Source organism: Cibotium barometz, chromosome 39 (genome assembly GCF_041138505.1).
Source record: "Cibotium barometz isolate CiBa-2024 chromosome 39, ASM4113850v1, whole genome shotgun sequence".
NCBI lineage: Eukaryota > Viridiplantae > Streptophyta > Polypodiopsida > Cyatheales > Cibotiaceae > Cibotium > Cibotium barometz.
In genome coordinates this window covers 34,101,561-34,129,203 of record NC_141084.1, presented here as the reverse complement: position 1 = coordinate 34,129,203, position 27,643 = coordinate 34,101,561, and the positions used below count along the sequence as shown (strand labels likewise).

Here is a 27,643-nt window from a genome sequence, read left to right as displayed (position 1 = left end):
AATATAATCACAGTGAATATGATCACTGGAAGAATGATAGCACTATCATGCTATTTTAGATACACCAAGGTCACTACACAGAGCATCCATCCATCACACATCCACTTCGTCCTTTCCAAAAGCTTCCATCTCTACTTATGCTGATGCCACCATTTAGAGCATCCTCCTACTCGAGAGGTAATGCTCAAGCCCAAATCATCCAACATCCATCTATTAACTTTACATGAGCATGTCCGCATCATCTTCGGCCATAAGGATCGAGTGGGTATTTCAGAGTTGAGCCTCCATTTGAATGGTTGTATTAGAGGTCAGGAGGCCAAGCATAGCCTCTGTTATGACCCTGTGTTTTTCTCTGGACAACAAGCAGGTGGGCACGGGCACGGGATGGATAGTGTGAACATGCATCAGTTGGATATGAAAAGGAAACTCATACGTGTGGCCAGCCCAAGTGTGAAAGGGGACAAAAGGGAGTTTTTGATTTTATAAGGTTTTTAAACCTTTGATGACTTAAAACATTATTATTATTTGAGGCATGTGTTTTTAATGTTGCTTTTGGCGTTTATGAGAAAAGCGAATCACCTCTTTTTAAAAAGGGCGAAGGGTGGTGCATGGAGCATGGCGCATCCCCTTGAGCAGGTCGCCATGTGGAGCTGACGTGTGGTCGCCGTGTGGGCTACAGGGAGTGCTGGGCGCTGCTGCACATGGGCTACAGGAAGTGCCGGGCGCTGCTGCACATGGGCCACAGCAGGGTGCTGCTGTGCAAGGGCTACAGGGATGCCAGGCAGCTGCTGCGTATGGGCTACAGGAGCCAGGCTGCTGCGCAGATGGGCTACAGCCAGGCGGGCTGCAGCCAGCAAAGGGGCACCGGGCGGCTGGGCTACAGCCAGCAACCGGCGACCAAGCAGGCAGCAACGGGCAGCCAGAAGGAGGCGCCATGGGGGAGGCGAAACAGGGGGGAGGCGCTGCTGGACAGAGACAGCCACTGTATAACCTCTCTCTCTCTCATCATAAGGGCCTGGTGTGTTTTCTCTTTTGTGTACCATGGATGTACGAGAGACTTTGAATAGGAGAACAGGCTATAGATGCACGGGACAATGTTCATGGGAGAGATGGTGTGATTTCTCTTCGTGTCGAACTTATATGTGCTCAGGGATTTGCTTACAGGTTCTCTATTTTTCTCTCGCTTGGTGCTATGGAAAACAACCCTGGGTTTTTGGCACCGTGATTGGATGGTGCATATGTGGATTTTTCTCATGGAAACAGGACATTGGTTTTTCGAGAAGAAACAGGACTTTGGTATCGAGGATACATGCCTATGGTTTATGGGATACAGGTCTATGGTTTATCGGATACAGGTCGTTGGTTTCATGTGGAAAGCATGTCTTTGGATTCATGTGAACAGGTTCTAGTTTTCTCAAGGTTACATGCAAGCTGTGACTACAGGGGAGGACATATGGTTTGGTATAGCCCTACTGCTGTTTGGGAAAGGGTTTGAGAGATCCATGGTACAGATGGAGAAGACCTTTTCAACCAGGGAGTTGTTGTACAGGTGTGCCTTCTCTATGGAATGCTTTGCTGTATTAGCGAGAGTTCTTATTGGGAAAGTCCTGGGTGAAAAACTATAAGGGATCCTATTGGTGGAGGATTCTACAAGTTGTACTTTGAACTCAAATTTGATCAAATAAAGAAATACCGCAAGGGGCACCACTGCGTTTTGGGGCCAATCGGTGTCCTTGTACTATTTGCAAGAGCGCTCTAGCTCCCCCTATTTGTTTCCTTTTCCAGGTCCCCATGGGTAGGGAAGTGTTTTGTGTGCGAGTGTTTGTTTCACCACCCGTTGGATTTCTAAGGACCGGTTTCATGGTTCCATCGCCGGGATATCGTCGACTTTCTCAAGGAGGCGAGCCCGTCGTGGTCACATCAAAAGCTTCAACTTGTGGAAAGTGAAAAGGAAGTACAGGAGACAGTGCAAGATTATGAGTCTTTGCTTATATGAGGTGAAGAGCAAAAGCTGCTAAAGATGAAGCTCAGGAGAAAAGACACCAAGGACAAGAAGTAGTCATCCAGGAACAAGAAGCAGTTGAAGTGTTATGGTGCAAAATATGGGTTGAAGGCTATGGCTTTCGACACTTTGTCACCAGTGGTATCTTCATGGAGGCTTCATAGGGTTCGAAAGGCAGCTTCTTTCTATGTCTAACAGTGGTGATCTACTATGCTTCATTGGGACTTGTGCTTACCACTTGGGTGGAATACAAGCATGGAGGAGGGTGACTTGGCAAATTCACCTCACGTTTGCAGCTTTATCTTGACGCCTTTGAGTTGGAGCCGATTCTTGCGACGGCTCATTCAGGTTCAGCAAAGCATGGGTCTGGAGCATTGCCTGATGCTCAAGAGGGAGGTAGCACCTCCGCTTCTTGTTATAGACAGGCTCAATTTTTCATCTAGGAGTCGCTTGGTGACATCTTTGTATTCACCCGAAGGTACTGAGGCTGACAGTACATTTGCTTATGGGACTTCTATGATATTGATGTGAATCGGGATGTGAATGAATGAGATGTGATGTGAAATGGATGTGATGTAAATTGGGATAGATTCTATGGATAACTCTGTCTACATCTATGGGTAACAGAGATGGTTTTTGCCTTTGGAATGGCATGGTTTGGTTGAGCTCAAAGTTTGCAGCAAACCGAGCTAACACTTCGAGACTCTATGAAGGGCATAAGTCTTGCGAGCAATCCTAGAGTTGGTTTGGTTTATATATGGATTGAACTCTATCTATGCCTGTATTTATACACTTTCTGAGGTATTATTGTATTCTAGTGCCATTGGATCCTGGTACCCTTGAGAATACATGGGTGATACTCTGGATTGTGTCGTGTGAGGCATGTATATTGGTATACATCAAGTACTTTATTATGTTCATGGATGCATCACTGAGTGTGACTCCTGCGGGATGACCATGTACAGAGTGGATAAAGCATCAAGAGGGACATATGTGGAAAGTACTTAGTGGATGTATAGTTTAGATGCATTGAGTGCTTTCATATGCTCATGTTGTACCATCAGTCGTGGGATATACATGGGTGTAAGGCTTGCGAGCAGCCCTAAGACTGTTATTTTGGAGTGGGTAGAGCATCCTCAGGAGCATATTGTTTGCGAATGCATATATGTGTCATGCATATGTGTGTCATATGTAGAATGTGGCATGGTTTTGTTTTTGGCTAACACAGGTTACGTGTTTTCACTTGGTTTTAGACTTTTGCTGTAGGTTCTGAAGGAACAAGCAAGAGTTGTTTGTCACTTCGATGTGACAGGGTGCCCTTATTGTCCAGGATGATTGTTTCATCACCCAGATGCACTGGAGGGGCATTGCTTTTGGCCATATGGGGACTCTTTCTTCATTGGATGCTTACTGTGTTATTGAGTGCAATCGAGGACACTTGCTTTTTTTCAAGAGGGGGGTATGTTACGACCCTGTGTTTCTCTCTGAACAACAAGCAGGTGGGCACATGCACGGGATGGATAGTGTGAACACGCATCAGTTGGATATGAAAAGGAAACTCATACGTGTGGCCAACCCAAGTGTGAAAGGACACAAAAGGGAGTTTTTGAGTTTATAAGGATTTTAAACCTTTGATGACTTAAAACATTATTATTATTTGAGGCGTGCGTTTTTAATGTTGCTTTTGGCGTTTCTGAGAAAAGCGAATCACCTCTTTTTAAAAAGGGTGAAGGGTGGTGCATGGATCATGGCGCATCCCCTTGAGCAGGTCGCCGTGTGGAGCTGATGTGCGATCGCCGTGTGGGCTACAGGGAGTGCTGGGCGCTCCTACACAGGCTACATGAAGTGCCGGGCGCTGCTGCGCATGGGCCACAGCAGGGTGCTGCTGCGCAAGGGCTACAGGGAGGCCAGGCAGCTGTTACGCATGGGCTACAGGAGCCAGGCTGCAGGGCTACAGGCTGCATCCAGCAAAGGGGCACCGGGCGGCTAGGCTACAGCCAGAAACCGGCGACCAAGTAGGCAGCCCAACGGGCAGCCAGAATGTAATATGCGGAAGCTTCGGAGAAGGATCGGTACTTCAAAACTCAGAAATCAGCACTTTTTTCGCGACGACGGAATTAACGCACAAACTGAAAGGAGATGTGCAGAAAATAGAGAGAGAAGGGGGAGATGGAGAGGACACAGTATTGGGTCCCAATTACCCTCTGTAGGGCCCCCACCACGGATGGTGTATTTGCTTTATTAGAATGATGTAAATCTGAAAAACAAATACAGAAAACTTGACCTTTTCTTGGCTGAAAATCCTGCCCTTGACCTGAATCCTTCACCCCTTTGCGTTAGCAAGCCCTTGGATGTCTTGGCCCCTTGGTTTGCTTGAGCACTTGGAGAAAAATGAGATGAATGATATACTCCTCCTCAGGAGCAGTCGGCCAGCTGAAAAACAGGCAATGTCCCACGACCGGTGAAAATTCAGCAATAAATGCTGAATTAAATCCCAAAAAATACTGCCTTTTTTTCCTAACAGGCTGAAAGTGATGCGCCTGCTTCTGATTGATTGGACACAACTTTTGTCCACAATCCCAAGGCTGGGCAGCCTGTATGGGCTGCCCCATACATGCCCTACAGCCATATAAAGGCTGTAATCTCCTGGAGATTGCCTTATCTGTGCCCTAGGGCTGTCCTATAGCCCCTCCATGGCTGGTGGGTTCAGCTTGGGCCTTCCTAGCCCTCATGGGGGTGGTTCTACACCATTCCCAGGCCCCCACTCAAATCCAGGGTAGCCCTATGGGCTGGCCCCTTGTCCTAAACATAATCTACTCAGTGATCTGGCATCCGGTACCATACCAGATACACAGAACCACTGACATCATTCTAGAGGGAGACTCACAGCGCGGATTGGCACTGTTTCATGTGCAGGACAGTGCACACCTGACCTTGGACTCATGTGCAGGACAATGCACACCTGACCTCGGACGACTGAGATGGATCCCTGGCTGACTCGTCGCGGACTGGGCTCACATGGGACCAGTTCACCATCTCAGGTCCTGCACCTTCTGTACAGAAATGTCTACGTGGCATCCAAGTGCGGGATGCACGTGACATCCCCTTCTGCTTAACTTGACGGAAGCTGCATAGCCTCCAAATAATCCGTCAATAATGCCGGATAGTCTTCAAAGAACTCTTTGTCGAGAAATACCGCTTCATGAGTTCCCCGGTCCTGAAACTTTGTGAGAAACTGTCGTAATCGTCGGCCTGAGCCATGCTTGAAACGGTGCAGAAGGATCTGTTCTGGAACTATTACTTCTGCTTCATCCACAATGTCTGGTTCCACTTCGTCTTTGACCTCTGAAGGGGGTAGACCTGCATATGGCTTTAACCAACTGACATGAAATACATCGTGCATAGTCCAACTCGGAGGTAGCTTTAACTGCATAGACACCTCATTAATCTTTTTCCGGATGGGGAAAGGTCCGAAGCTCCTGAAAGACAACTTTGGGCATCGCTTGCCCACCTGCTTCAATCTTTGCTTCATAATCCGAAGATACACCCAATCTCCTTCCGAAAACTTCATATCCCTTCGGTCTTTATTGGCCTGTCGAGTGTAGGCCTCTTGCGCTTTAGCCAATCTGTCTTTAACTGACTCTAGGATCTCCTGGTAAGACTCCGTCACACTGTTCGCCTCCGGTACTGAAGACGAAGTCCTGGTTAACGACGACTGGAAGGGTCTTCCAAACGCTGCCTCATATGGAGTCCTGCAAATAGCTGAAGAAAAAGAGTCATTCAAAACAGCTTGAACTAAAGGCAAAAACGATTCCCACTTACCTTGCTGGCTGTATATCTCTGTCTGGCCATCTGTCTGTGGGTGGAATGCAATGGAAAAATTCAACTTAGTACCAAAATTATCAAACAATGCCCTCCAAAAATGACTGGTAAACTTGGCATCTCAGTCTAACACTATGGTTCTAGGAATCCCGCCAATCGGGTACCAATGCCGAATGAATAGCTGGGCAACATCCTCGACAAACCCAAGCACAAGTTCAACACTTTCTTGCTGGCTATTGCCATTGTAAAGCTTCATGCTATTATACTTGTCCACAGGCTCTCTCTCCTATGCTCCCTCTTCTCTCTCTTGTTTTGTCTATGCTTCTACTTGTGCATACTCCAACATGGTATCAATCGCTTAGGTACCCGGCTGCATCCTACAAGTTGACTGTTTTCTTCATCGGCTGGCTGTGTTTTTGGGTTCTGAAGGCGACTGTGCTTCCCCTTTCCAATTGCTGTGTTTTTCTGGAGACCAAACAGTGGCTGCGTTTTCTAAACATAGCTTCGTTTTTCTGCTCCTGGCCCTGCAAGGAATAAGCATAACAAATTTGCTGAACCTATCAACAATAGTTAAACACTGCGTATTACGCTTACTCGGACTGGGGAGCAAATTTGTGACAAAGTCCATCGAAATGTCCTGGAAAGGACCCTCAGGAATTGGCAAAGGCTATAACAACCCTATCTTCTTTCCACGAGGAGCTTTCACCTTTTGACAAATGTCACAGCGTTGTACATATGTAAACACATCACGCCTCATCTTTGGCCAATAGTATTGCCGTTCTAATTTCTCCAGAGTCGAATTCATGCCCCTATGACCACCTGTAATGGCGTCATGGGCATCATGGAGAAGAGCTGCCCGGAATGATTTCATGACACATAGTCGGCCTTTGTAGAAAAGCCAACCATCGCGTATCAGAAATGGCATGGTCCTGTGGCATCCAATGCCTGTTCCCACTGAGTACCGAATTCCTCGGAATCCGCGTACGTGTGCTTCATGTCCTCTAGTCCTGTACCCACCACAAGGTCAAGTCTAGTGGTCTGAATCGTAGATACTTGTCCCTTCTGCTCAAAGCATCGGCCACTGGATTGGCCTTTCCTGGAAGGTACTCAATCATACCACCGAACTGCTGGAATATCTGACTCCAGCAGTGTTGTCGATCACTCCACTGTGCACTTGGCATCGTCTGAATCCAACGCATTGCCTGATGGTCAATGCGAACCTCGAAGTCACGGCCATACAGGAAATGTCTCCAATGTTTCAAGGCCTGTATAATTGCTAGGAGTTCACGATCATAGACTGAGTAGTTCTTTTCGGCGGGCAGTAACTTACGAGACATGTAAGCTACTAGATGACCATTCTGTTTTGCAATACACCTCCAATTGCGGTGTTACTCGCATCGGTGATCACTTGAAATGGTTCGTCCCACGAGGCAAGGGCTAAACAAGGCGCTTCTGACAAAGCCACCTTGAGGTTCCGGAATGCCTCCAACGCTCGTGGAGTCATTCGAATCTTTTGCCTTCTTGTTTTCACTCCCTTTAGCAGATCGGTGAAATCTGCCGAGAGATCAGAAAACTTGTCAATGTGGGTGGAATATGCCTGGCATATACCCACAAATGATCTAATGTCATAAGCTATCTGTGGTACTTCCCAGTTAACAATCTCGGCCACCTTAGCCGGATCAAGTCGAATGCCTTCAGCACTAATTATATATCCCAAGTAATGTACCTGGAACAGATAAAATTCTGACTTCTTTTCATTGACGTAGAGCTCGTTGCTTTCCAGCAATTTAAGGACTTTCTCCACATCAATGTCATGCTGCTCAACTGTAGCTGAAAGTATGAGTATGTCGTCCAGAAATATGAACACACACTCTCCAATCAACTCTTGGAAAACACGCATCATCATGCGGTTAAATGTAGCTCGGGCGTTCGTCAAACCAAATGGCATGACCACAAATTCATAGTGGGCCCGTTCTGTACGGAAGGCTGTCTTGGGGATGTCCCCCTCTACAATCCGTACCTGGTGGTACCCACTCTTTAAATCCAGTTTGGAGAACACCTTTGCTCCATTCAGCCTCTCGAGAATATAGTCAATTCGAGGCATCGAGAATCTGTTCTTGATAGTCAGCTTGTTGAGTGCACGATAATCGACACACAACCGAGAAGACCCATCTTTCTTCTTGACAAACAAGATCGGTGCTGCAAATGGCGACACGCTGGGGCGGATGAAGCCAGCTTGCAACAATTCTTGGAGTTGGTGCTCCAACTCCGATTCCTTTGCCTTAGAAAGGCGATACGGAAACTTGCTCGGGGGTTCCGAGCCTGGGAGGAGGTCAATCCTGTGATCCTCCGGTCTGGACGGGGGGGAGCTGGGGAGGGAGACTGTCCCGAAGAAAAATCTGCTGGAACTTTTCATGGAGAACCGAGTACTTCTCGGAAGCACTGGCCACCGTTTGGGCTGTCTGGATGTAAATCATCGCACACTGTGCGCCTTTCCTGACTGCTCGCTTAGCCTGCAAGTGGCTTATGAGCAGAAAGTTTGGGGGGTGTTTGACACATTCCGATTGATCTAGAACGTGTGCTTGTCCCACTTGACATCAGGAAGAAACTTGTGAAACCACTGGATACCCAAAATTATGTCTGCTCCTACAAGAGGGGCAACCATAAAGTCACGCACAAACTCTATGCCCTGAATCACTAACTTAGCACCTAGAGCTTCATACTTGACGCTCGTTGTCATACCTGTGCTAAAACCCTCAACCTATTTGTCCACCGGAGTCAGCTCGAAACGGGCACGCCTAGTGGCCTGTTCCGTGACCACATCCTCCGTGCTACCGCTGTCAAACAAGACAACGACTCTCTGGCCGCCTATGTAGCCAAAGGACTTGAGCAATTCGTTGCGCCCTTCTGTTTATCTTCGAGCTCCCGGCTAATAATTGCTCCAACTGAAGCACCGGGGGTTGAAGAACTAGGGATAGCCGCTGGGGTCTGTGTGGGAGCTGTGCTCACCACGGAAGCTGTGGAGGCGGCGACGGCCTTTGGAGACTTCTTCGGACAATCCCGAGAAGTATGTCCTTTTGTGTGACACAAGAAACATCTAACCTCGGTACTATATTTTGCTCGCTCGCTGAAGCTCCCGCCTCCACCCTGCTCTGCGCACCCTCGCTCCCCCCCCCCTCCTCGCGCCTTTTTCCTTCCGCCCCCCGCTTGCTCCCCTCTGCTCGCCGCTGCGCCCCCCCTCTCCTTCCTCGCTGCTGCGCTGCCCCCCCCTCCTTCCTCGCCGTTGCGCCTTCCCCCCCCTCTTCGCCGGTTCGCCCCCCTCCCCTCTTCGCCATTTCGCCATCCACCCCCGCTGCCGCCTGGTCGCCATCCCCCCCGCTGCCGCCTGTTCCCCCCCGCTGCCGCCTGATCGCCATCCCCCCCGCTGCCGCCTGTTCGTCTTACCCCCCCCGTTGCCGCCTGTTCGCCCCCCCGCCTCTTCGCCTCCTCACGCCCGCCTCCATTCAGCAGCGCCCCGCCCCCCTCCTTCTCGCTTTGTCGCCGCCCCCCCCCTCTGGGCCTCTCCTCCCCTTTTTTTGCGCCGCCCCCCCCCCCCCTCCCTCCTCTGTCGTGCTGCTTTTCACCCCTTGGGGGTTTTTGGTTTTTTTTTTCCCTCATCGTCATCCGTCCTTCCTCCTCTTGGTGTGCAGCCCACTTCTTGCAGGTTTTTCCGCTTTCGCCTCGCCTTCGCTTGAGCTTCAGACTCTGATGGAGACTCCTCCCGCCTCGCCTCAGAGGGACTCTTCCGCAGCCCCCTCGCCCGCCCCCGAGGTCATCCCCATCAAGCTTTCTCTTTCGCCGGAAGAGGAAGCGAGCCTCACCGCAGAGGTGGAACGCCTTCAGGCTCACTCCACCATCTGCCGTATAGTCGGCACTCGCCCCAGCAGAGGGGAGATCAGGGATCTACTTCAGGCTCGCCTTCTTGCAGATGTGGGCAAGATCCTTGATGTACAGCTCTTGGGCCGGGGACATTATCAGATCGAGTTCGAGGCCGCCCAGAGCGTTGCCAAGGTTCTTGCCATGAGTCCTCTGGATATCAGGGGTGCTCGGGCTTTCTTCAGGCCTTGGCAGCATGGATTTGACCCAGCTGCGGCGGAGCAGGGAGAGCGCCTCTTCCATATTACAGTTTGTTTCCCTGGTCTCCGCCGGGAGTATCTTCCGCTCCTCTCCAGGCTCGGAGCATTGGTGGGCTCGGTTCTTGAGACGGGCCCCTCAGAGCAGCTTCAGTGGTGGCCAGAGCAGCTGGGCTACCTTCAGTCAGAGTGTTGGTATCTGACATCTCTTCCCTTCCTAAGGTCATTCAGCTACCTAGGATACGGGGGGGTGGATAGATCAGAGAGTGGAGTTCTCGGGGCTCCCGAACCAGTGCTTCATTTGCAGGCAGGTCGGTCATTTGGCCGAGGCCTGCCCTCGCAGGAGACCTCGGCCCTCACCACAGCAGCAGGCCACGGATGGCCCGCCCACAGATTCGGCTCGGCAGGCTGCCTCAGGGACACCTGCTCAGGCCACAGAGACCTCGGAGTGGCAGCCAGGACAGGGGCGCCGTCGAGGGAGACAGCCACAGCAGCACGCCCAGGTACCGCTGCAGCAGCAGCCACAGTCTCAGCCTCACTGGGTTCCCGTGAGGAACAGATTTGCTCCCCTTCAGGAGGAGACCCCTGCAGCGACCGAGGACCAGGAGATGCCAGCTCCCCCTCCTTCACCTCCCCCACACCCATCCTCTCCCACCGCCTCGCTTCCACCATCGCCTCCTCCCGCCCCCGCTCCGGTCTCGGCAGCGGCTCCCTCTCCTCCTCCCTCGCCTCCCCCTCCTCCCCCTCCGCCCGCCTCGCCTTCCCGGGAGGTCCTGGCAGCTCCCTGGCGCTCACCTGCAGTCCGGAGGGCGCTGAGCACTGACCTCGCTCGAGCATCACAGAGGAGACCTATGCCGATTAGGGCCTCACGGATTTCATCTATCCGCAGTCGGCTGAGTCGCCTCGGCATTCGACAGCGCTCGGCGGCGTTTGATTATACCTTCACACGGCTTTTTGGAGCAGAGGGCCCCCATGAGCCAGCACCCATCCGAGTGCATGTAGTGATACCTCCGGCCCGCGGGGAGGAGGCACTAGACTCAGCGGTGGCCTTCTCGTTCCCTCTATGTGGACCTTGTGACCGGGAGTGGACTCTAGAGCTCGCTCTCAGCACGTTGAAGACTCAGGCAGTTGAGTTTTCTCATCACATGAGCGATTTGGAGGTTACAGATGTGCTAGGCCGACTTTGGGAGTTGGCTCATTTTGTCTTGGATCCCGGGGGTGTGGATACATCCGGGATTCGGCATTTGGTCGTGCGCATAGTTGCAAATTTGGCACGCGACCCAGGATATGTGAGTATTCACGAGGTTACTATGTCAGAGCAGGAGGCAGTCGCCATGGGTCACAGCCACTGGCGCCTGATCCAGGATTCTTGCAGTACACCGGGTGGGCAGACTCGCAGCCGTTCGGATGGGGACTACTCTCCATCCAAGCCGCTTGCGAAGGCCCGCCGCACGGCTGAGACAGCATCCACCTCAGTAGGACATCCATGAGGATCATCTCATGGAATGTACAGGGCCTTGGCGGAGCACACTTTATACGCTATCGAGGCTGCTTGAGGCAGGAGCTACAGAGATGCCTGGTTGGTGGCAGCATTGACATTCTGATGATGCAGGAGCACCACTTGGGTGAGAGCAGGATCCGGAGATATGGTTCGGTGATGCCTGGTAGATGGGACACTTTCTGGTCTGCAGGGTTTGGTCCTTTGGGTGGACAGGGAGGAGTATGCATGGTTATTGCAGATGCATGGCGGCAGGCCATTGTGGATCGAGGGATCATTGTGCTTGGTAGAGCACAGTATGTCATTCTGAGGATGCATGATGAGCTATTGGGTGTGCTCAACATCTATGCGCCCAATCATGCTAGTGCCAGAGCAGAGTTCTGGACTCAGGTTACAGATGCATTGCCAGAGGCCGCACATTGGTGTGTTGGGGGAGACTTCAACATGCTTGAGGACCCGGCAGATAGGGTGGGAGGCAGTCATGTTACAGTGCACGGCACGGAGCTTGCAGCTTGGGACCGGTTTTGTATGACACTGAGGATCACTGATGCATGGCAGCATGGGGCTTTCTCCCGGTCTCAGGACAGTCTTAGTTTCTCTCGGTCGGATCGCCGACAGGGAGGGACTAATCTATCTCGGATTGATCGCTTTTATGTGGGCGATTGGTTGGGGGAGCGAGGGGGCTCCGTCGGCATTCTTGCTGGCACCTCATTTTCAGATCATGCGCCAGTTATACTGACTTTGGAGGAGGGGACACGGGAGCCCAGCTTGCAGTTGAGGATCCCAGAGAGGGTACTTGCAGACCCCAGTCTCGCTGAGGACATTGAGAGGATCTGGCATGATAGTCAGTGCTCTGACCAGGATGCAGCGGGCCAGTGTGCCCAGGGACTCATTGATCTTAGCTCTTTTCTACACGCTGCAGCTTTGACACGACTGGGAGAGATTCGCGAGCGGGAGCAACGGCTGAGACGCAGCCTTGCTTCGCTACAGTGCTTCTCGATTTTGAGAAGGCATACGATAGAGTTGATTGGGGATTCTTAGAGGGCACTATGCTACGCCTGGGCTTTGAGCCAGGATGGATCAGAGGGGTGGCAGCTTTGTATTCCACAGCTCGCAGCCAGGTGTGCTGATTGCAGGAGGTCGGGGGCCGAGTTTTGAGCTGACCAGATCAGTCCGTCAGGGGTGTCCTCTCGCCCCTTTCCTTTTTCTCTTCTTTGCGGAGGCTATGAGTATGTATTTGACGGCAGAGGAGGTTGGTTTGAGAGGACTTCAGCTCCCAGTCCGGGGGGAGGATTTGCTTGATGCTGAGTTTGCAGACGACACGGGCTTATTTTTGCATGGCCAAGAGGCCAATCTTATTCGGGCAGAGCAGTCGCTCCAGGTTTTTAGTGCAGCTTCGGGAGCATTGATCAATTGGCGCAAGACAGTGGCCTTTTGGATCAGTAGTGCTCCCACTCCGGCATGGAGTCCGGACCCCGGTTTTAGATGGATTCCTCCCGGCACAGCAGTGCGGTATTTGGGATGCCAGATTGGTCTCGATTTGTCACCTGAGCAGCAGATTGCCCCGCTTCTTCTGAGCATTCGGAAGAAGCTATTGTATTGGAGTACAGCTCGACTATCCCTGGCTGGGAGGGTGGTGGTGGCAAATCAGGTGCTGTTAGCGACTATGTGGTACATTACGTCTTGCTGGATTTTCTCGAGCTCTTGCATCAGCCAAGTACAGAGGCTGATCAGGAACTTTCTGTGGTCTGGGCGGGACGGTCAGCCAGCTCGGGCAAAGGTTGCATGGGCAGTTATTACACTTCCGCTGGCTCAGGGCGGTTTGGGCATTATAGATCCAGTCGATCAGAGTAGAGCCTTATTGGGGAAGCTTATTGTTCGGGGGTTGCTTCCAGGCGCTGAGCCTTGGAAAGAGCTCCTCTTGCAGCGACTGCAGGCTCGGGCGCCCCCTGCAGGGGGTACTTGGGCACCAGAGATTCGCTGGATCTTCATAGAGATGAGGAGGACAGGCCTCAGTAGAGGATGGGAGGACAGATTTGCTTTGAGTATCCTGAGAGCTTGGGAGCTGCTGAGACCGGGGCTCTCTCAGCGGCCTCCTTCTTGTGTTGAGGAGCGGGCCAGGCAGCCGCTCATCTGGAGCCCAGCGGTTCGCACGGAGCAGGGTCATATGCTGGGTTCTCGGCCTCGTCTAGCCTGGGGACCTTTAGCGGCAGGCCCAGCTCGTAGTTTTGGAGACTGGTAGGCTTTCTGCAGTCTACCAGAGGAGATCCAGGTGGAGAGGCTGAGTCACTTCAGAGGGGGGTTGATTATGAGGGATGATATTCAGGAGGCACTCACAGAGGAGTGGTTCACGCCTCTCGAGCCAGTGGCCCCACGGTGGATGGGAGCCTTTACACAGTTGGAGATCCTGATTGCTGTCAGAGCTAGCACTGAGGATGGCAGATGCCTCTACTATGAGATTCAGGATGAGGGCAGACTCCAGAGAGTGGAGGTGGAGTCGCCTTTGGTTGCAGAGTGCACCTTTCAGAGGATTCGGGTAGTGGCTGCCGCTTCTCGGAAGTGGCATATTGACCCCGACCCTGCTGACGTGCTCCCGGATTGGCGTATATGGGCATATGCAGCGCGCCCCTTGGCCCGGCTACAGTGGGACCCCGGAGAGTACGAGTGGCATGATCCTTATGCATCCCTTGAGGCCACAGAGATCACATTTTTCCAGTATACTGTTCGGTTGGGACGGCATATTTTGACGGCGAGGAGGACGGTTTCTCCAGCGGCAGCGGGGCATTGGCGATTGCAGGGACTATCACAGGAGTTCCTGGAGGATTTCTGGGCTCGGCTCTGGGCTAGTCGACAGGCCCGCAGGATCTCGGCTTTTCAGTGGCTGGTCGCCCACAGGGGCTCAGCAGTTGGCACTTGGCTTGTTTACAGCGGTCTTCCGGCGGCCTGCGTCCGATGCGGCCACCCTATGGAGACACAGAGACATTGCCTTTGGGACTGCCCTCAGGCACAGCAGATTTGGCTGCGGATGCTGCGTATTCTAGCCCCCCTCTCTCCAGAGGGTATGTTTACGTGGGGTGCCGCTGCTTGGTCGACTTCGTCAGGGCCTGCTATGGGCTATGAGATGGAGCAGGGCAGTCAGGCCATCAGATTTATTAGGGGCCAGCCTCGCCTGGTTCCGGCACCGGATTTCTCGTCCGCCAGCTGGACACAGGAGAGGGATTTACGATGGGAGCTCCTCAGCAGCCTCACCATCTGGTTCACCTGGAGGGCCCGGTGCTTCACGGCCTTTGAGGGGAGATTAGAGCCACCAGCAGAGACTGTTCGGGGGATTTGGCAGGAGTTGATCCACACCCTGCGAGGACAGTACGACCGCATCCGGGGAGACTCGGATGAGGCGATTTTACGGCGCCAGGCCTTTCATACCACTTGGCGCTGTGGCCCGTTCTACACCCACACACGGGATCCCCCCGTTGGCACTACAGGCCACCTGTTTGGCTCTTTCCACCCCCCATTGTATGATTTAGCCGCTCAGTCCTTTAGACTGATGCTTGTATTTTGCAGCACCTAGGGAGAGTCTCCCGGGCTGCCATGTTGTTTTCACTGCTCTTCTCTCTGTTAGGAGCAGGAGAGATCTCTTTTGTAGCCCTACGGGCGTTTTTTACATAACTAATGAAAGGATCTTTTCTCGGAAAAAAAAAAAAGAAACATCTAACCTCCTCCTTGTACTGAGAAAGCTCCTCAGCACTCAACTTGCCACCTATCTTGCCTGCCCCCGCTTTCTGGTCTGGAGTAAGCTTAGACGCATTGTTCGAGTTCTTGGAGCCAGAGGCTCCGGGACTTTGTCCTGGGGAAGACCCCGTCTGGTTCTGGCTTTTGCCCCCCGAGGTGTTAGCCCTGGGAGAAGCCGGTTGGGAAGTCTTGGGCTTGCCACCATTGTGTTTCATTTATGCACTCTACGCAAGCGAGAGTGCGTCCTCAAAGGTGGCTGGCCTAAACAACGCACCTCCCATTGGATTTGCGTGTCCACGCCATACAAAAACTGTCCTTTCTTGTCCGTATCAGATAAGCCTAATTGCAGACACAAGGTCGAAACTTTATTGGCAAATTGAAGGACTGGTTGCGCGTTCTAACGCGCTCCCCTGAACTCGTCTTTGAGTCGCTCAAGGTAGTGGGGCGGTAGAAACCACTGCTTAAGGTCGCGGACGAACTCGTCCCACCCATAAGCTGCCATACCTGCTCTGGTGTGGGCATGAGCCCACTGAGTCCACCAAGGAATGGCCTCACCTTCCAAGTACCAACTAGCTAAGATCACTTTGTCAGTATCTGTTTTCCTAACTGCGGCAAAGTAAGCTTCAAATTGATGTAACCATGAATAAAGAGTTGTGGGATCGAGTTTACCATTATACTTACTGAAATTCATTTTCTCGGGAAAATGATTCGAGGGCGCCGCCGGTGTCAATCTGGCGTCCAAAGCTCTGAGGTAACGCTCGTGTTCCACGCGTCGCATGGCGTCGTCTTCTCGTTGTCGAATCTCCAATGCACGCATCTGCAACTCAAGCAAGGAGCTTGGCTGCAGCTGTGACCCCGCGAGAGGGTCCCTGTGACAAGGATCTGGTATCTAGGATACGTAAGGAGAGGGAGGAGGAGATGGAAAACGCGACGCTGGAGAGCGAGAACGCTTCTCCAGAGCCAAGATCCGCGCCTTCTGCTCATCCAACTTGGCTGTCTGGTCTGCGATTGCTTGCATCATCTGCTAGAACATGTCTGCGACACTCAAGCCGGGTGCCCTAGCTGGGCTGCCTGGTGCACTCTGGTCCCATGGTTCTGGTTCTCTCCCGTCGCCGAAGCTCGCCATAGCGGGAAAATGCAATTCCTTTCCGGAATGCAATCTGACCATCCACTATCTGTGTGGGAGACTTCCGGAGGCTTCCGGAGGCTAAAAACCAACCGTCCTTCGAGAGACAGGAGTCACTCCGGAAGGGGTAGTCCACCGGCGTCTAAAAACCAACCACACGAGCGGGAAAAATTGTCTGGTTTTCTTTGCTGAATCTGTCCTTGAAGTAGGCTCTAATACCACTGTAATATGCGGAAGCTTCGGAGAAGGATCGGTACTTCAAAACTCAAAGGATGCGCCATGGGGGAGGCGCTCCTCGACAGAGACAACCACTCTATAACCTCTCTCTCTCTTCATAAGGGCCTGGTGTGTTTTCTCTTTTGTGTACCATGGATGTACGAGAGACTTTGAATAGGAGAACAGGCTATAGATGCACAAGACAATGTTCATGGGAGAGATGGTGTGATTTCTCTTCGTGTCGAACTTATATGTGCTCAGGGATTTGCTTACAGGTTCTCTATTTTTCTCTCGCTTGGTGCTATGGAAAACAACCCTGGGTTTTTGGCACCGTGATTGGATGGTGCATATGTGGATTTTTCTCATGGAAACAGGACATTGGTTTTTCGAGAAGAAACAGGACTTTGGTATCGAGGATACATGCCTATAGTTTATGGGATACAGGTCTATGGTTTATCGGATACAGGTCGTTGGTTTCATGTGGAAAGCATGTCTTTGGATTCATGTGAACAGGTTCTAGTTTTCTCAAGGTTACATGCAAGCTGTGACTACAGGGGAGGACATATGGTTTGGTATAGCCCTACTGCTGTTTGGGAAAGGGTTTGAGAGATCCATGGTACAGATGGAGAAGACCTTTTCAAGCAGGGAGGTGTACAAGGGAGGCATTGTACAGATGTGCCTTCCCTATGGAATGCTTTGTTGTATTAGCGAGAGTTCTTATTGGGAAAGTCCTGGGTGAAAAACTATAAGGGATCCTATTGGTGGAGGATTCTACAAGTTGTACTTTGTACTCAAATTTGATCAAATAAAGGAATACCACAAGGGGCGCCACTACGTTTTGGGGCCAATCGGTGTCCTTGTACTATTTGCAAGAGCGCTCTAGCTCCCCCTGTTTGTTTCCTTTTCCAGGTCCCCATGGGTAATGAAGTGTTTTGTGTGCGAGTGTTTGTTTCACCGCCCGTCAGATTTCTGAAGGCCAGTTTCAGCCTCCAAGTTTGGTAGGTGGATCATTTTAGAGATTACAGCAACGTGGAGAATGTCGTGTCCAAGCAAGTGGGGCCGGGATTGATTCCCATTAGCCCTTACAAAAGATACCATTCTTTGAACACAAGATACAGAAAGGTAGGCACTGAGCTTAGAGGTTCTACTTATATTCAACCAAGATACAACACATATAAGGATATGCAAAGCTTTCTTGTGAACTTGAGGACACCAAATGCCAAAGTTCTTCCATGATGGATTCAGCACACACACCTACCCTCGAGCTACTGGAAGTAATCACTAGTGCACTTCATTCAACCATTCTGCACTACCTTCCGCAACACAGACAGGCCCAGAGAGTATGGTTTTGAAACAAGGTCCACCTCTTTCAGAAGAGAGCTACATTTCATTCCATGGGGTTCAGCTGCATATCCCACAGACTCCCGAGTAGAATTCTCATACGAAGGCATGCCTACAAATTGTTCCCTTCATTCACAACGTGATGTGGTTTACACTAAGACACACAATTGGTTTAACCAAAGAGATTATTGCAGGTCTAACGGCATTGAAAATTTAAGAATCCAGATTCATGAAGACTAATGATTATGTTCGGGGTGTCCAATACACAGGTTCGTTTCCCCACTAAGAAGAGGGAAATAACCGTGCTCTGATACCAATGAAACCGATCCCGTCAAGTGGGAATAGACTCCGTCGGACACCCACACGCGTAATAGCACAACTTAAATATCACAAATTGAATGGACAACTTAATAACAACTGAAAACTGAAATGAAATGAAATGTTGATCAATGGACACCAGCACTGGGGCCGGAACGGGCCGACCCCCCCCTCAATATATGATATATTATTGGGAATGTATTTAAAAGATACAATGCTCCATAGGTTCAAAGAACCAAATGATGTCCATGTACAACTGAGATCAATACAGTTACCAAACAAGAGACTCGAAGCAGACGTTCGAAGGAGAGCAGCCCAATTGAGTAGTCTAGTCTCTACGGTCCTGTGCCTTCACTGGAACCCGCGGAGAGCGCCCCACTGGTGTTCCAGGACCACGCACAAACAGGCGCTCCCGTACCCATGGGTTCAAAGAACCAAATGATGTCCATGTACAACTGAGATCAATACAGTTACCAAACAAGAGGCTCGAAGCAGACGTTCGAAGGAGAGCAGCCCAATTGAGTAGTCTAGTCTCTACGGTCCTGTGCCTTCACTGGAACCCGCGGAGAGCGCCCCACTGGTGTTCCAGGACCACGCACAAACAGGCGCTCCCGTACTAACGCCTGGCTCTCCTGATCTCGGCACCCATGGACCGTGGTTCTCCAGAAGCTTGGACTACCCGGCACCGAACGGGTGTTAGCGGTAGAGAGTATCCCTTATCAGATTTACTTCAAAATCCTTTATTTAAATCTCAATCCACTTACTTGTAGCTCGCTAGTGGAAGACAAATACCCGATGCGTCTAAGTGCAGCCGTCTGGAGATCCGAACGCAACCGCCTGCTGAATGGAGAGGAGGCCTGGGCATAGCCACCTGTGTAGGTCTGGGGGCGCAGCCGCCTGTGCAGCCGCCTGTGGAGGAGGGAGCAGCCACGTGCTATGGAGAGCACAGCCGCCTATGGAGAGCGCAGCCGCCTAAGGAGGGGAGGAGCACAGCTTGCTGTGGAGAGTGGAGCCGCGTGCTGTGCAGAGTGCAGCCGCCTGTGGAAGGAGCGCAGCCTGCTGTGGAGAGCACAGCCGCTTGCTGTGGAGAGTGCAGCCGCCTATGGAAGGAGCGCAGCCTACTGTGGAGAGCACAGCTGCTTGCTGTGCAGAGCGCAACCGACTGCTGCGGAGAGCACAGCCGCCTATGGAGAGCACAGCCGCCTATGGAAGGAGCGCGTAGCCGCCTAAGGGAGGCAGAAGAAGCCTGGCTGCAGCCACCTGTGAAGTGGCGCAGCCGCCTGTAGAGTGGGCAGCCGCCTGTGTAGAGAGAGCAGCCGCCTGAGGAGAGGAGCGCAGCCTCCTGCAAGTGGTGGAGCGTAGCCACCTGTAGCCGCCTGCAAAGTGGAGAGAAGGATGATAGGATGGTCACCTGAACAGTCCTGCCCAAGCTGGTGAGATGGTCGCTCCTTTGTAGGTGTTGGAGAAAGCACACGTTCAACAGCTGGCCGGTCCCCCTAGCTTGCATGGAGGCGGCCAGTTCCAAGGTGGGGTGTGGGTAGGTGGCCATGCACCCACCCCCACACATAGGATTAAGAGTGGGGTTTCCCTCCCCACCTTGGCCCAAACGTGGGTGCCCATAATGGGTGCCACTCTTAAATGAATGTGAACTTACAACCTTATCAAAACAAAGGTTAAAAAGAATGCTATAAAATAAACAAGTGCAATACACTTACCACCAATTCACACGCAACAAAACTCGTCAGAAGACAGAGCAAACTTCACGACTCACTGGCAGGCATCCCCGCTCAGTAAGTGGCACGTCAAACAGGCAAACACAAGAATACAAGTCATACAAAAACAATTCCAAACATGCAAAACATGAATGCATGTGCAAATAGTATCATGGACATATCTCCCGTTCATGGAACAAGTACAAAACATCTGTCGGACACAATGATGGCATGACAGAAAAACATAAATCCCGGTCTTCCTATGGAGTGACAGTCCCATAGGTAAGACACAGATTCAGGCACAAGCCTCCCTATGGAGTGACAGTCCCATAGGCAACACACGGCACAAATACTCGCTCTTCCATGGCGTGACAATCCCATGGATAGAACACAGTCCAGGTCATACACGGGTGGCACCAGTCTGGCTCCCGTCCATACGACACCGTCCTGCTAACACACGGGTGGCACCAGTCTAGCTCCCGTCCATGTTATGCAAAAATACTGGCCCCTTCACATGACACATTGGCCTGGCCTCAAGTGAACGAGACACAAATCTAGAGATGGACCAAATGGTCGGCCAATTGGTGACACGTGAGCTGTCTAACATGATCCGCAAGAGTACGACTATATATCAAAATATCATCCAGAAACACCACCACAAATTTCCTCAAATGTTCACGAAAAAGATCGTTCATCATTTGCTGGAAAGTGGCTGGAGCATTGGTTAACCCAAAAGGTAATATGAGGAACTCGTAATTGCCATACCTAGTCCGAAAGGCGGCATGCCTTTCATGAATACGTATCTCGTGATAGCCAGTACGTAAATCTATCTTCGTGAAATATTTCGCTCCTGCTAACCGGTCAATCGGGTCATCTGATCTAGGGAGAGGATAACGGTTCTTAAATGTCAGCTTGTTTAATCTCTTGTAATCTATACACATTCTCCAGGTGTTGTCCTTCTTTCTCCTAAGCAACACAGGTGCACCCCAAGGTGATTTACTTGGACGGATCTAGCCCATCCTGAAATAATCTTCGAGTTGTTTCGCCAACTCATCTTCCTAAGCTTGGCTCATCCTGTAAGGTGGAATACTGACAGGATGAGCACTAGGAATCAAGTAAGTACGATGATCTACGACCCGTTCAGGTGGTAAACCCGATGGCAGTTCCTTAGGAAATAGATCTTGAAACAAATCAAGTATCTTCTATAATTCTTTACTTTCAAAGACACTTAATTCACTTACATCCATGGAAGGGATGAGAAAGGAAGAAAGTGGAATCAATACACAATGGAAAGCGGTATACAAAGAAGAATCCATTATATTTCCAAAATCAACTGTATTTACAAGAGGTCCCTGAAAGGGATGAATGCAATCACCTAAAATACTATACTGGCTGTCCTTATGCTGAAAAGAAAAAATATGACTAGACCAATCTATCTGGACTTGAAGAGTCTTAAACCACTCAATCCCTAATAACAAGTCTACATTTTCTAGGTACATAACATAGCATTCCAGAGTATCTTTGTAGTCCTGAATCTGGATTGGAAGCATCTCCACCTTTCGATCCCATACTTGCCTTCCCGCAGGTAGGCGTACCTCATAGGTATGATCGCTGGGTGTCGTATCAAGACTCAATTTCTGCACAAGTTTGTAATTAACAAAGTTGTGTAAGCTGCCAGGGTCTAGAAGAATGTGAATTTTATGGCCATTCACTTCTCCATAAACTCGGAGAAGATCATGCAAGCCAAATACTTTAGAGTTGAACAGACAATCAGAACATGTACTAGGGCGAGAGAGTACAGTAACTGACGTACCTGTCAACGACAACTGATTAGCTGCCTTTGGCTTGGGTCCTACGTTGGTCTTTGCACCCTTTTGCTTCGGGCACTCGTTACGCATGTGTCCTTTTTCTTTGCAGATAAAACAACGTCCCTCCTTCTTGAGCTTTAAAGCTTTAAGGAGTCGTTTCTTCTTCGCTGGTGTCAAACTTGAATTCTTCGAAGGTTGGTCCGAAGACTTTCCTTCAGTCGTGTTGGCCATAGGTGCGGAGAACTTTCTTTTATGCTTGTTCCCCTGCTCGGTAACGGGTTTAGACTTGGAAGAGACCATTGTATCATCATAAATACGAGCTGAATGAATGGCTTCGTCCAATGTTTTGCATTTGTTATTTTTAATCTGTAAACGGTATGAGTCTGGTAAACCAGCTACTACGAAGAACCCCAAAAGAGTAGTGGAATCCATCTTTATAGCTTTCATTTGCAAGTCCCTAAACTCCTGAAGATAGACCTCATAAGTGAGGTGCCGCGAGGTCATGGTTAAAGCTGTAAACCGGGCAACATCATAATCATCCTCTTTCTTCAGAAATTCCTTCTTAAAGACATCTTCGAATTGTGCCCAAGTTGTTGGCTTAGGGTTGAGTTCCTTCCACCAAAGCAAAGCTTTGCCTGAGAGGAAACCTGCTGCTACCTGGATCTTTTTTCCATCATCATATGGATGAAACTGAAAATAGACCTGCCACTTATGTAGCCAAGTGTCCACGATCTCCTTAGTACGTTGCTTTTGCTCGCCCCCAAACGGTTCCAGAGTAATATTGGGGCCTAAAGTAGAGGCCAAGATATCCATACCCAAAAGAGTAGAGAGGGTAGTGGTCAAGAGAGAGATTGAGTTCTGCAAGGCTTGCATCTAGGCGACAATTTGTGCCTGACGTTCCGAAGAAGAAGCTTCGAGAGCAACTTTGAACTCTTAGAAATCTGATTTTGACACATAATCGTCAAAAAGATCGGCATCGGTATCTTCCGTGGCCGGCAAGCCTTCGCGTTCGACAAGGGGCTCCAACTCCGATTCTTGGGTCGACATCATGAAGAGGACAAGTGGAGAGAAAATTCGATCTTTGCACAATAAAAGTGCGAGGGAACTTGAGAGCTTGAAAGCTTGAAAACTTGAGAGATGTGTGGCAAGAAGCCCACTTAAGGGGTTTATATAACTGTCCCCAAAAGCTACTTGAGCTTTTGCTTTTGTGTTTTTTATATATATATATATATTTTTATTTTTATTTTTATTTTTATTTTTATTTATATTTATATTTATATTTATATTTATATTTGTTTTTATATTTATATTTATATTTATATTTATATTTATATTTATATTTATATTTATATTTATATTTATATTTATATTTATATATTTATATTTATATATTTATATTTATATTTATATTTATATATATATATATATATATATATATATATATATATATATATATATATATTCTGCTTTCTTAAAAAAAACAAACACCTTTAAACCTTAGAGGGGACCTTTAACTCTTTTAAAAAAAAGTTTAATCTAAAAAAAACGAAAGCAAGCCCAAATCGGCGAATGCTTTCACTGTTTTTTTTTTCTCTTCCCTCCTGGATTAGCGCCGCCGGCTACCAGCGTGAGCCTGAAGTCGCCCACCTTGCTGCTGTCGCCTAACGTGCTGTCGGTGCCGCCTTCATGCAGGTGTGCGTGGCTGTCTGCGCCAGCCTGCTTGCATAGGCCTGACCACAAGCCGACGTAGGCCTGGGCGCCTGCCGGCCTGGCCTAGGCGCTTGCCTGCGTAGGCTTGGGCGCCTGCGTAGGCCTGGCCGCCTGCGTGGGCATGGCTGCCTACACGTTCCGGTAGCCCACGACCAGCACGAACATGCGACCCCGCATAGTGAATCGATCACTTCTCTCGCGCGCTCTCTTTCTCGTTCAACCCAAAAGCAAACATGCTTTTTTTTCTGTTTTCTCTCTGCAGTTCGTGCGACTGCACAAACATCTTCAGCCTTCTTCTGGCAAAGCAAACAACCCTACCATCTACCTACACCCTCATCACGGGTTTCCTATGATGAAAAAACAACATACTGAATCTGAAAAACAGCAGTATGCACAGAAAAAACAGCAAGCTTTTTGAACACATACCTTTCTTCGACCTCATCTTCTCTACCTACCGACTTCCTCGTTCACGAGGCACGCTCTGATACCACTGTCAAATCCCCACCGGATCTCCTCGTTGAACGCTCATTGTACAAGACTCGAAACCTACAAACAAACAAACAACATGGGGGTGCAGGCCTGACTCACCTCCCAACCATGACAGCCGTGGGCAAGCCCACAATCAAATCCCCACCGAGCCACGAGCTGAGCTAACTAGGTTGACGTACCGACCAATCTCCACCTCGAGACGTCCCATACTGCCACGTTAAAAGCAATCAAGAAGGTGTACCCCACCTTAGTCACCACCCTGAATCCAAGCTCCAGACCATAAAGCTCTCACAAATCACGCGAGACTCTATATCACTAATGACTAACCTTGGCCACCCTTTTATAGGCTCTTGGCCGGTCATCGGGCGTCCACACTTGGGTGCCCGCCCGTCCATACTTGGGTGCCCACCCGTTAGTCTATCCCTAACTCAGCTCGCTAATCAGCCTGCCTAGCTCCAAGCTTCCCCAAACCTCGAAGCTAGTCTTGTGTGCATGTAGCACACAGTAGAGACACACTGTGCACATGATAATAGAGCTCTCACAAAGACACGTGAGACTCTATATGACTAATGACTAACCTTGGACACCCTTTTATAGGCTCTTGGCCAGTCATCGGGCGTCCACACTTGGGCGCCCGCCCGTCCATACTTGGGTGCCCACCCATTAGTCTATCCCTAACTCAGCTCGCCAATCAGCCTGCCTAGCTCCAAGCTTCCCCAAACCTCGAAGCTAGTCTTGTGTGCGTGTAGCACACGGTAGATACACACTGCACATGACACTCCCCCCCCCCCTTTCCTTGAGTAGATCCTCCTCTAGTCAAATCTGGTACCCGCTGTCCTCATGTGACTTGGTCCTCCTGCCCAAAGGCATTACATCTTGTGGCCACAAAGCAACGAGGGCTGCACAATTTTGAATTCGGGACCTCCCCTGCCCAAGTCACAAGCCCACACAGGCTACGCGCCAGTTGGTTCAACCTCTTTATGCTCCTTAGCCTTTTCCAAAAAACTGCATCCCAATGCTCTATGCTGGGCGGCAGAACTACCAAGACTTTGTACCTCCCTAATCTTCAAATAAGAAGGTGATTTTAATGGCTAATGCAAGCTCCCATCCAGCCGAGACCATTCTCTAGAGTCCTATTGAGTCTGTCTCCAGAGTTCCATCCTCCCAAGCCACAAAACTTCCATCCTGCATTTTAGTAACTCAAGATCTAGGTTGCATCAATTGCGAGGCACAAAGTAGCTAAAATCTAATTCACGCTCTTCACTTGAACTAAGCAATAATGGATGCAGACCCAAGAGTCCTTAAAGGCTTAAGTCGTTATCCTGCTTTGCCCTATGCTTTTCAAAGTGACTGCCTGCATGCCTAGAGTGCGTGCCTAGAAAGTAACTTGCTGCACTTCTCTGGAAACGTATAATCTCACCCCCAATTTCCTGTATAATCTAACAAGATATTCACCTCAGCTTATCAAGCCAAAAAGCCTTTGCTGCAGGTGCAGCACCACTCATCTGTGGATTCCCTCAAAGTGGCTTCCTCTTAATCTCTGCAGTAGTTTCCGGTAGCCTCTGTGGCACCTCTTACCCAGGCTTGCAGCACTCTGCTCAGGACTGATGATGCTGACCAGTTCTCTAAGACCAAACCATACACGCACGAACATGAAGATCAGACATGTGGCGCACGCACACACACACAAACATAATCAATGTGAAGCATACAATGTTTGAAGTTCCCCGTGAGAATTAACCTTCAAGCGAGCTCGCTCACGGATGAGAGTGAGGGAAGCTTCCATGACACGATGCTGGCCTTGCTGATGCGATGGTGTGATGGTGGATGCATTTCTTGCATGCAGGGACTGAAACTTTCTCAGATGCTGAACTATCCTCATGACTGCAAATCAATGGAAAGCTCTGCTCACAGCCTGCAAAGATCCCCTCCCATAATTTCTATGATCAGAAATAAAACGGAAAACTATATTCTTTTTCAGAATGAAAATCGATAACTCTTTGGATAGAAAAAAAGGAAGGCAAAAACAAAAATTTAGCAAAATAATTAGAAAGTCTGTGCAATTGAAAAACCCTAATCTGACGCCACTGAGATCACTCTGCTTTCTTGTTTGTTTTGTTTTGGTTTTTTTGTTTTTGGGGGTGGGGGTGGGGCAGAAAAAAGCAATGATAAGGGGAACCTGTGGAAGCTCCAAAACGCGTTATTACCTTACCTGCAAGTTAGGGTTTGGAGAGACGAAGCTTTGCTAGGTTTTGAGCTATGGCGGTGTCACAAGCCCATACACGTGCAAAAAGGTGGTACGCACACACCGTACTCCTGCTCCGAAGTTCATTTACACACAGCTTTGAGCTTCCCAACAATAGGATTATACCTTTCGCCTTCGAAGTGTGCTCCGACCGCATGTTATAACTTGGGACCCACAACTCGAATCGAAATAATCGCTATCAATTTCTTCTTTTTTTTCTTTTTGGCTTGGCTGAAGTACACTACTCTCACAGACTAGACATATTAATTAATTAATCAAGCCCCATAATTAATTAATTATGGGGCTTGATTAATTAATGAATACCTTATTTTATTCTAAGGTGTTCATTTTACTTGGTTTCCCTCCATCTTTATCTCTTCGCCTCCCTCCGTTTATCTTTCCAACAAGCTCTCTTTCATCAGCAGACATCCATCTCTCTCTCTCTCTCTCTCTCTCTCAGCATCCCTCCGTTTGTCTGTCTGTCTCCCTCCTCCTTATCGACCTTAGTCTCTCTCTTCCTCTCTGTCTCCCTCCGTCTTTATCTCTCCGTCTCCCTTCGTTTGTCTCTCCAACAAGCATCCCTCCGTTTCTCTGTCTGCCTCCCTCCTTCTTATCGACCTTAGTCTCTCTCTTCCTCTATGTCTCCCTCCATCTTTCTCTCTCCGCCTCCCTTCGTTTGTCTCTCCAACAAGCTCTCCTTCGTCAGCAAACCTCTCTCTCTCTCTCTCTCTCTCTCTCTCTCTCTCTCTCTCTCTCTCTCTCTCTCTCTCTCTCTCTCTCTCTCTCTCTCTCTCTCTCTCTCTCTCATTTCTCTTTTTTTTTTTTGGGTGAGAATCACCGGTTTTTATATACAATACTCACACACCCAACTCCAGTTACATGGACACGCAACACCGGATTGAACCCGCACCACTGACTAGTACTTCATTTGCTTTAACCACTCCACAACAGCCGTGTTCACTTGTCTCTAGTTTCTCTATAGCCAGATGGATAAATCCACTTCATCTCGTAAGGTTGGGTATTAATTTATGCTTGCAAAGCACGCATTAATTAATGCACAATAGCAATAGATGTGAATATGCACAATCTCTAAGGCACAAGCCTATTATGTTCATAGATCACATCATCAAATCCTCACCCATGAAATAACACATAAGAATATCATGGGTGGTCACAATGTTGAATTCTGAAAGGTGCAATGGACTACCTTTGAGAGAAACCAATAGGTCACCTTAAATATTAGGTTCCAATCTTCAAGGCTTTGATTTTTGGTGGAACTCCTTCATGGAGGAGCCTTTGAGAGTAACCCACACCTCAAAAATAGGTTACTTCAAATATTGGGTTCCACTTGAGCTTCTATAGGTCTTCAAGGCTTCGATTTTTGGTGAACTCCTCCATGGAGGAACCTTTAAGAGAAACCCACACCTCAAAAATAGGTCACCTCAAATATTGGGTTCAACTTGACCTTCTAAGGTCTTCAAGGCTTCTATTTTTTGTGGAACTCTTCCATGGGTA

The 27,643-nt window shown here is 49.6% G+C and overlaps 1 protein-coding gene across 3 annotated transcripts in view; it reads right to left on the bottom strand.

The window, feature by feature from the left end:
* LOC147616013 (arginase 1, mitochondrial-like) overlaps nucleotides 1–26,234 on the bottom strand; it is a 73,801-nt gene extending 47,567 nt beyond the window's left edge. The window contains exons 1-2 of one of the 3 annotated variants that reach the window (XM_086778640.1): nucleotides 26,096–26,234; nucleotides 25,625–25,798 (exon numbers count right to left, since the gene is read on the bottom strand). In XM_086778640.1, the coding sequence (XP_086634766.1) occupies nucleotides 25,625–25,765 (141 nt within the window). In that variant the 5' untranslated portion in view covers nucleotides 25,766–25,798; nucleotides 26,096–26,234. Of the gene's footprint in view, nucleotides 1–25,624; nucleotides 25,799–26,062 lie in introns of all 3 variants that reach the window. The other 2 variants (XM_086778642.1, XM_086778641.1) reach the window with 2 other exon arrangements.
* Between the last annotated feature and the right edge of the window lie 1,409 nt (nucleotides 26,235–27,643).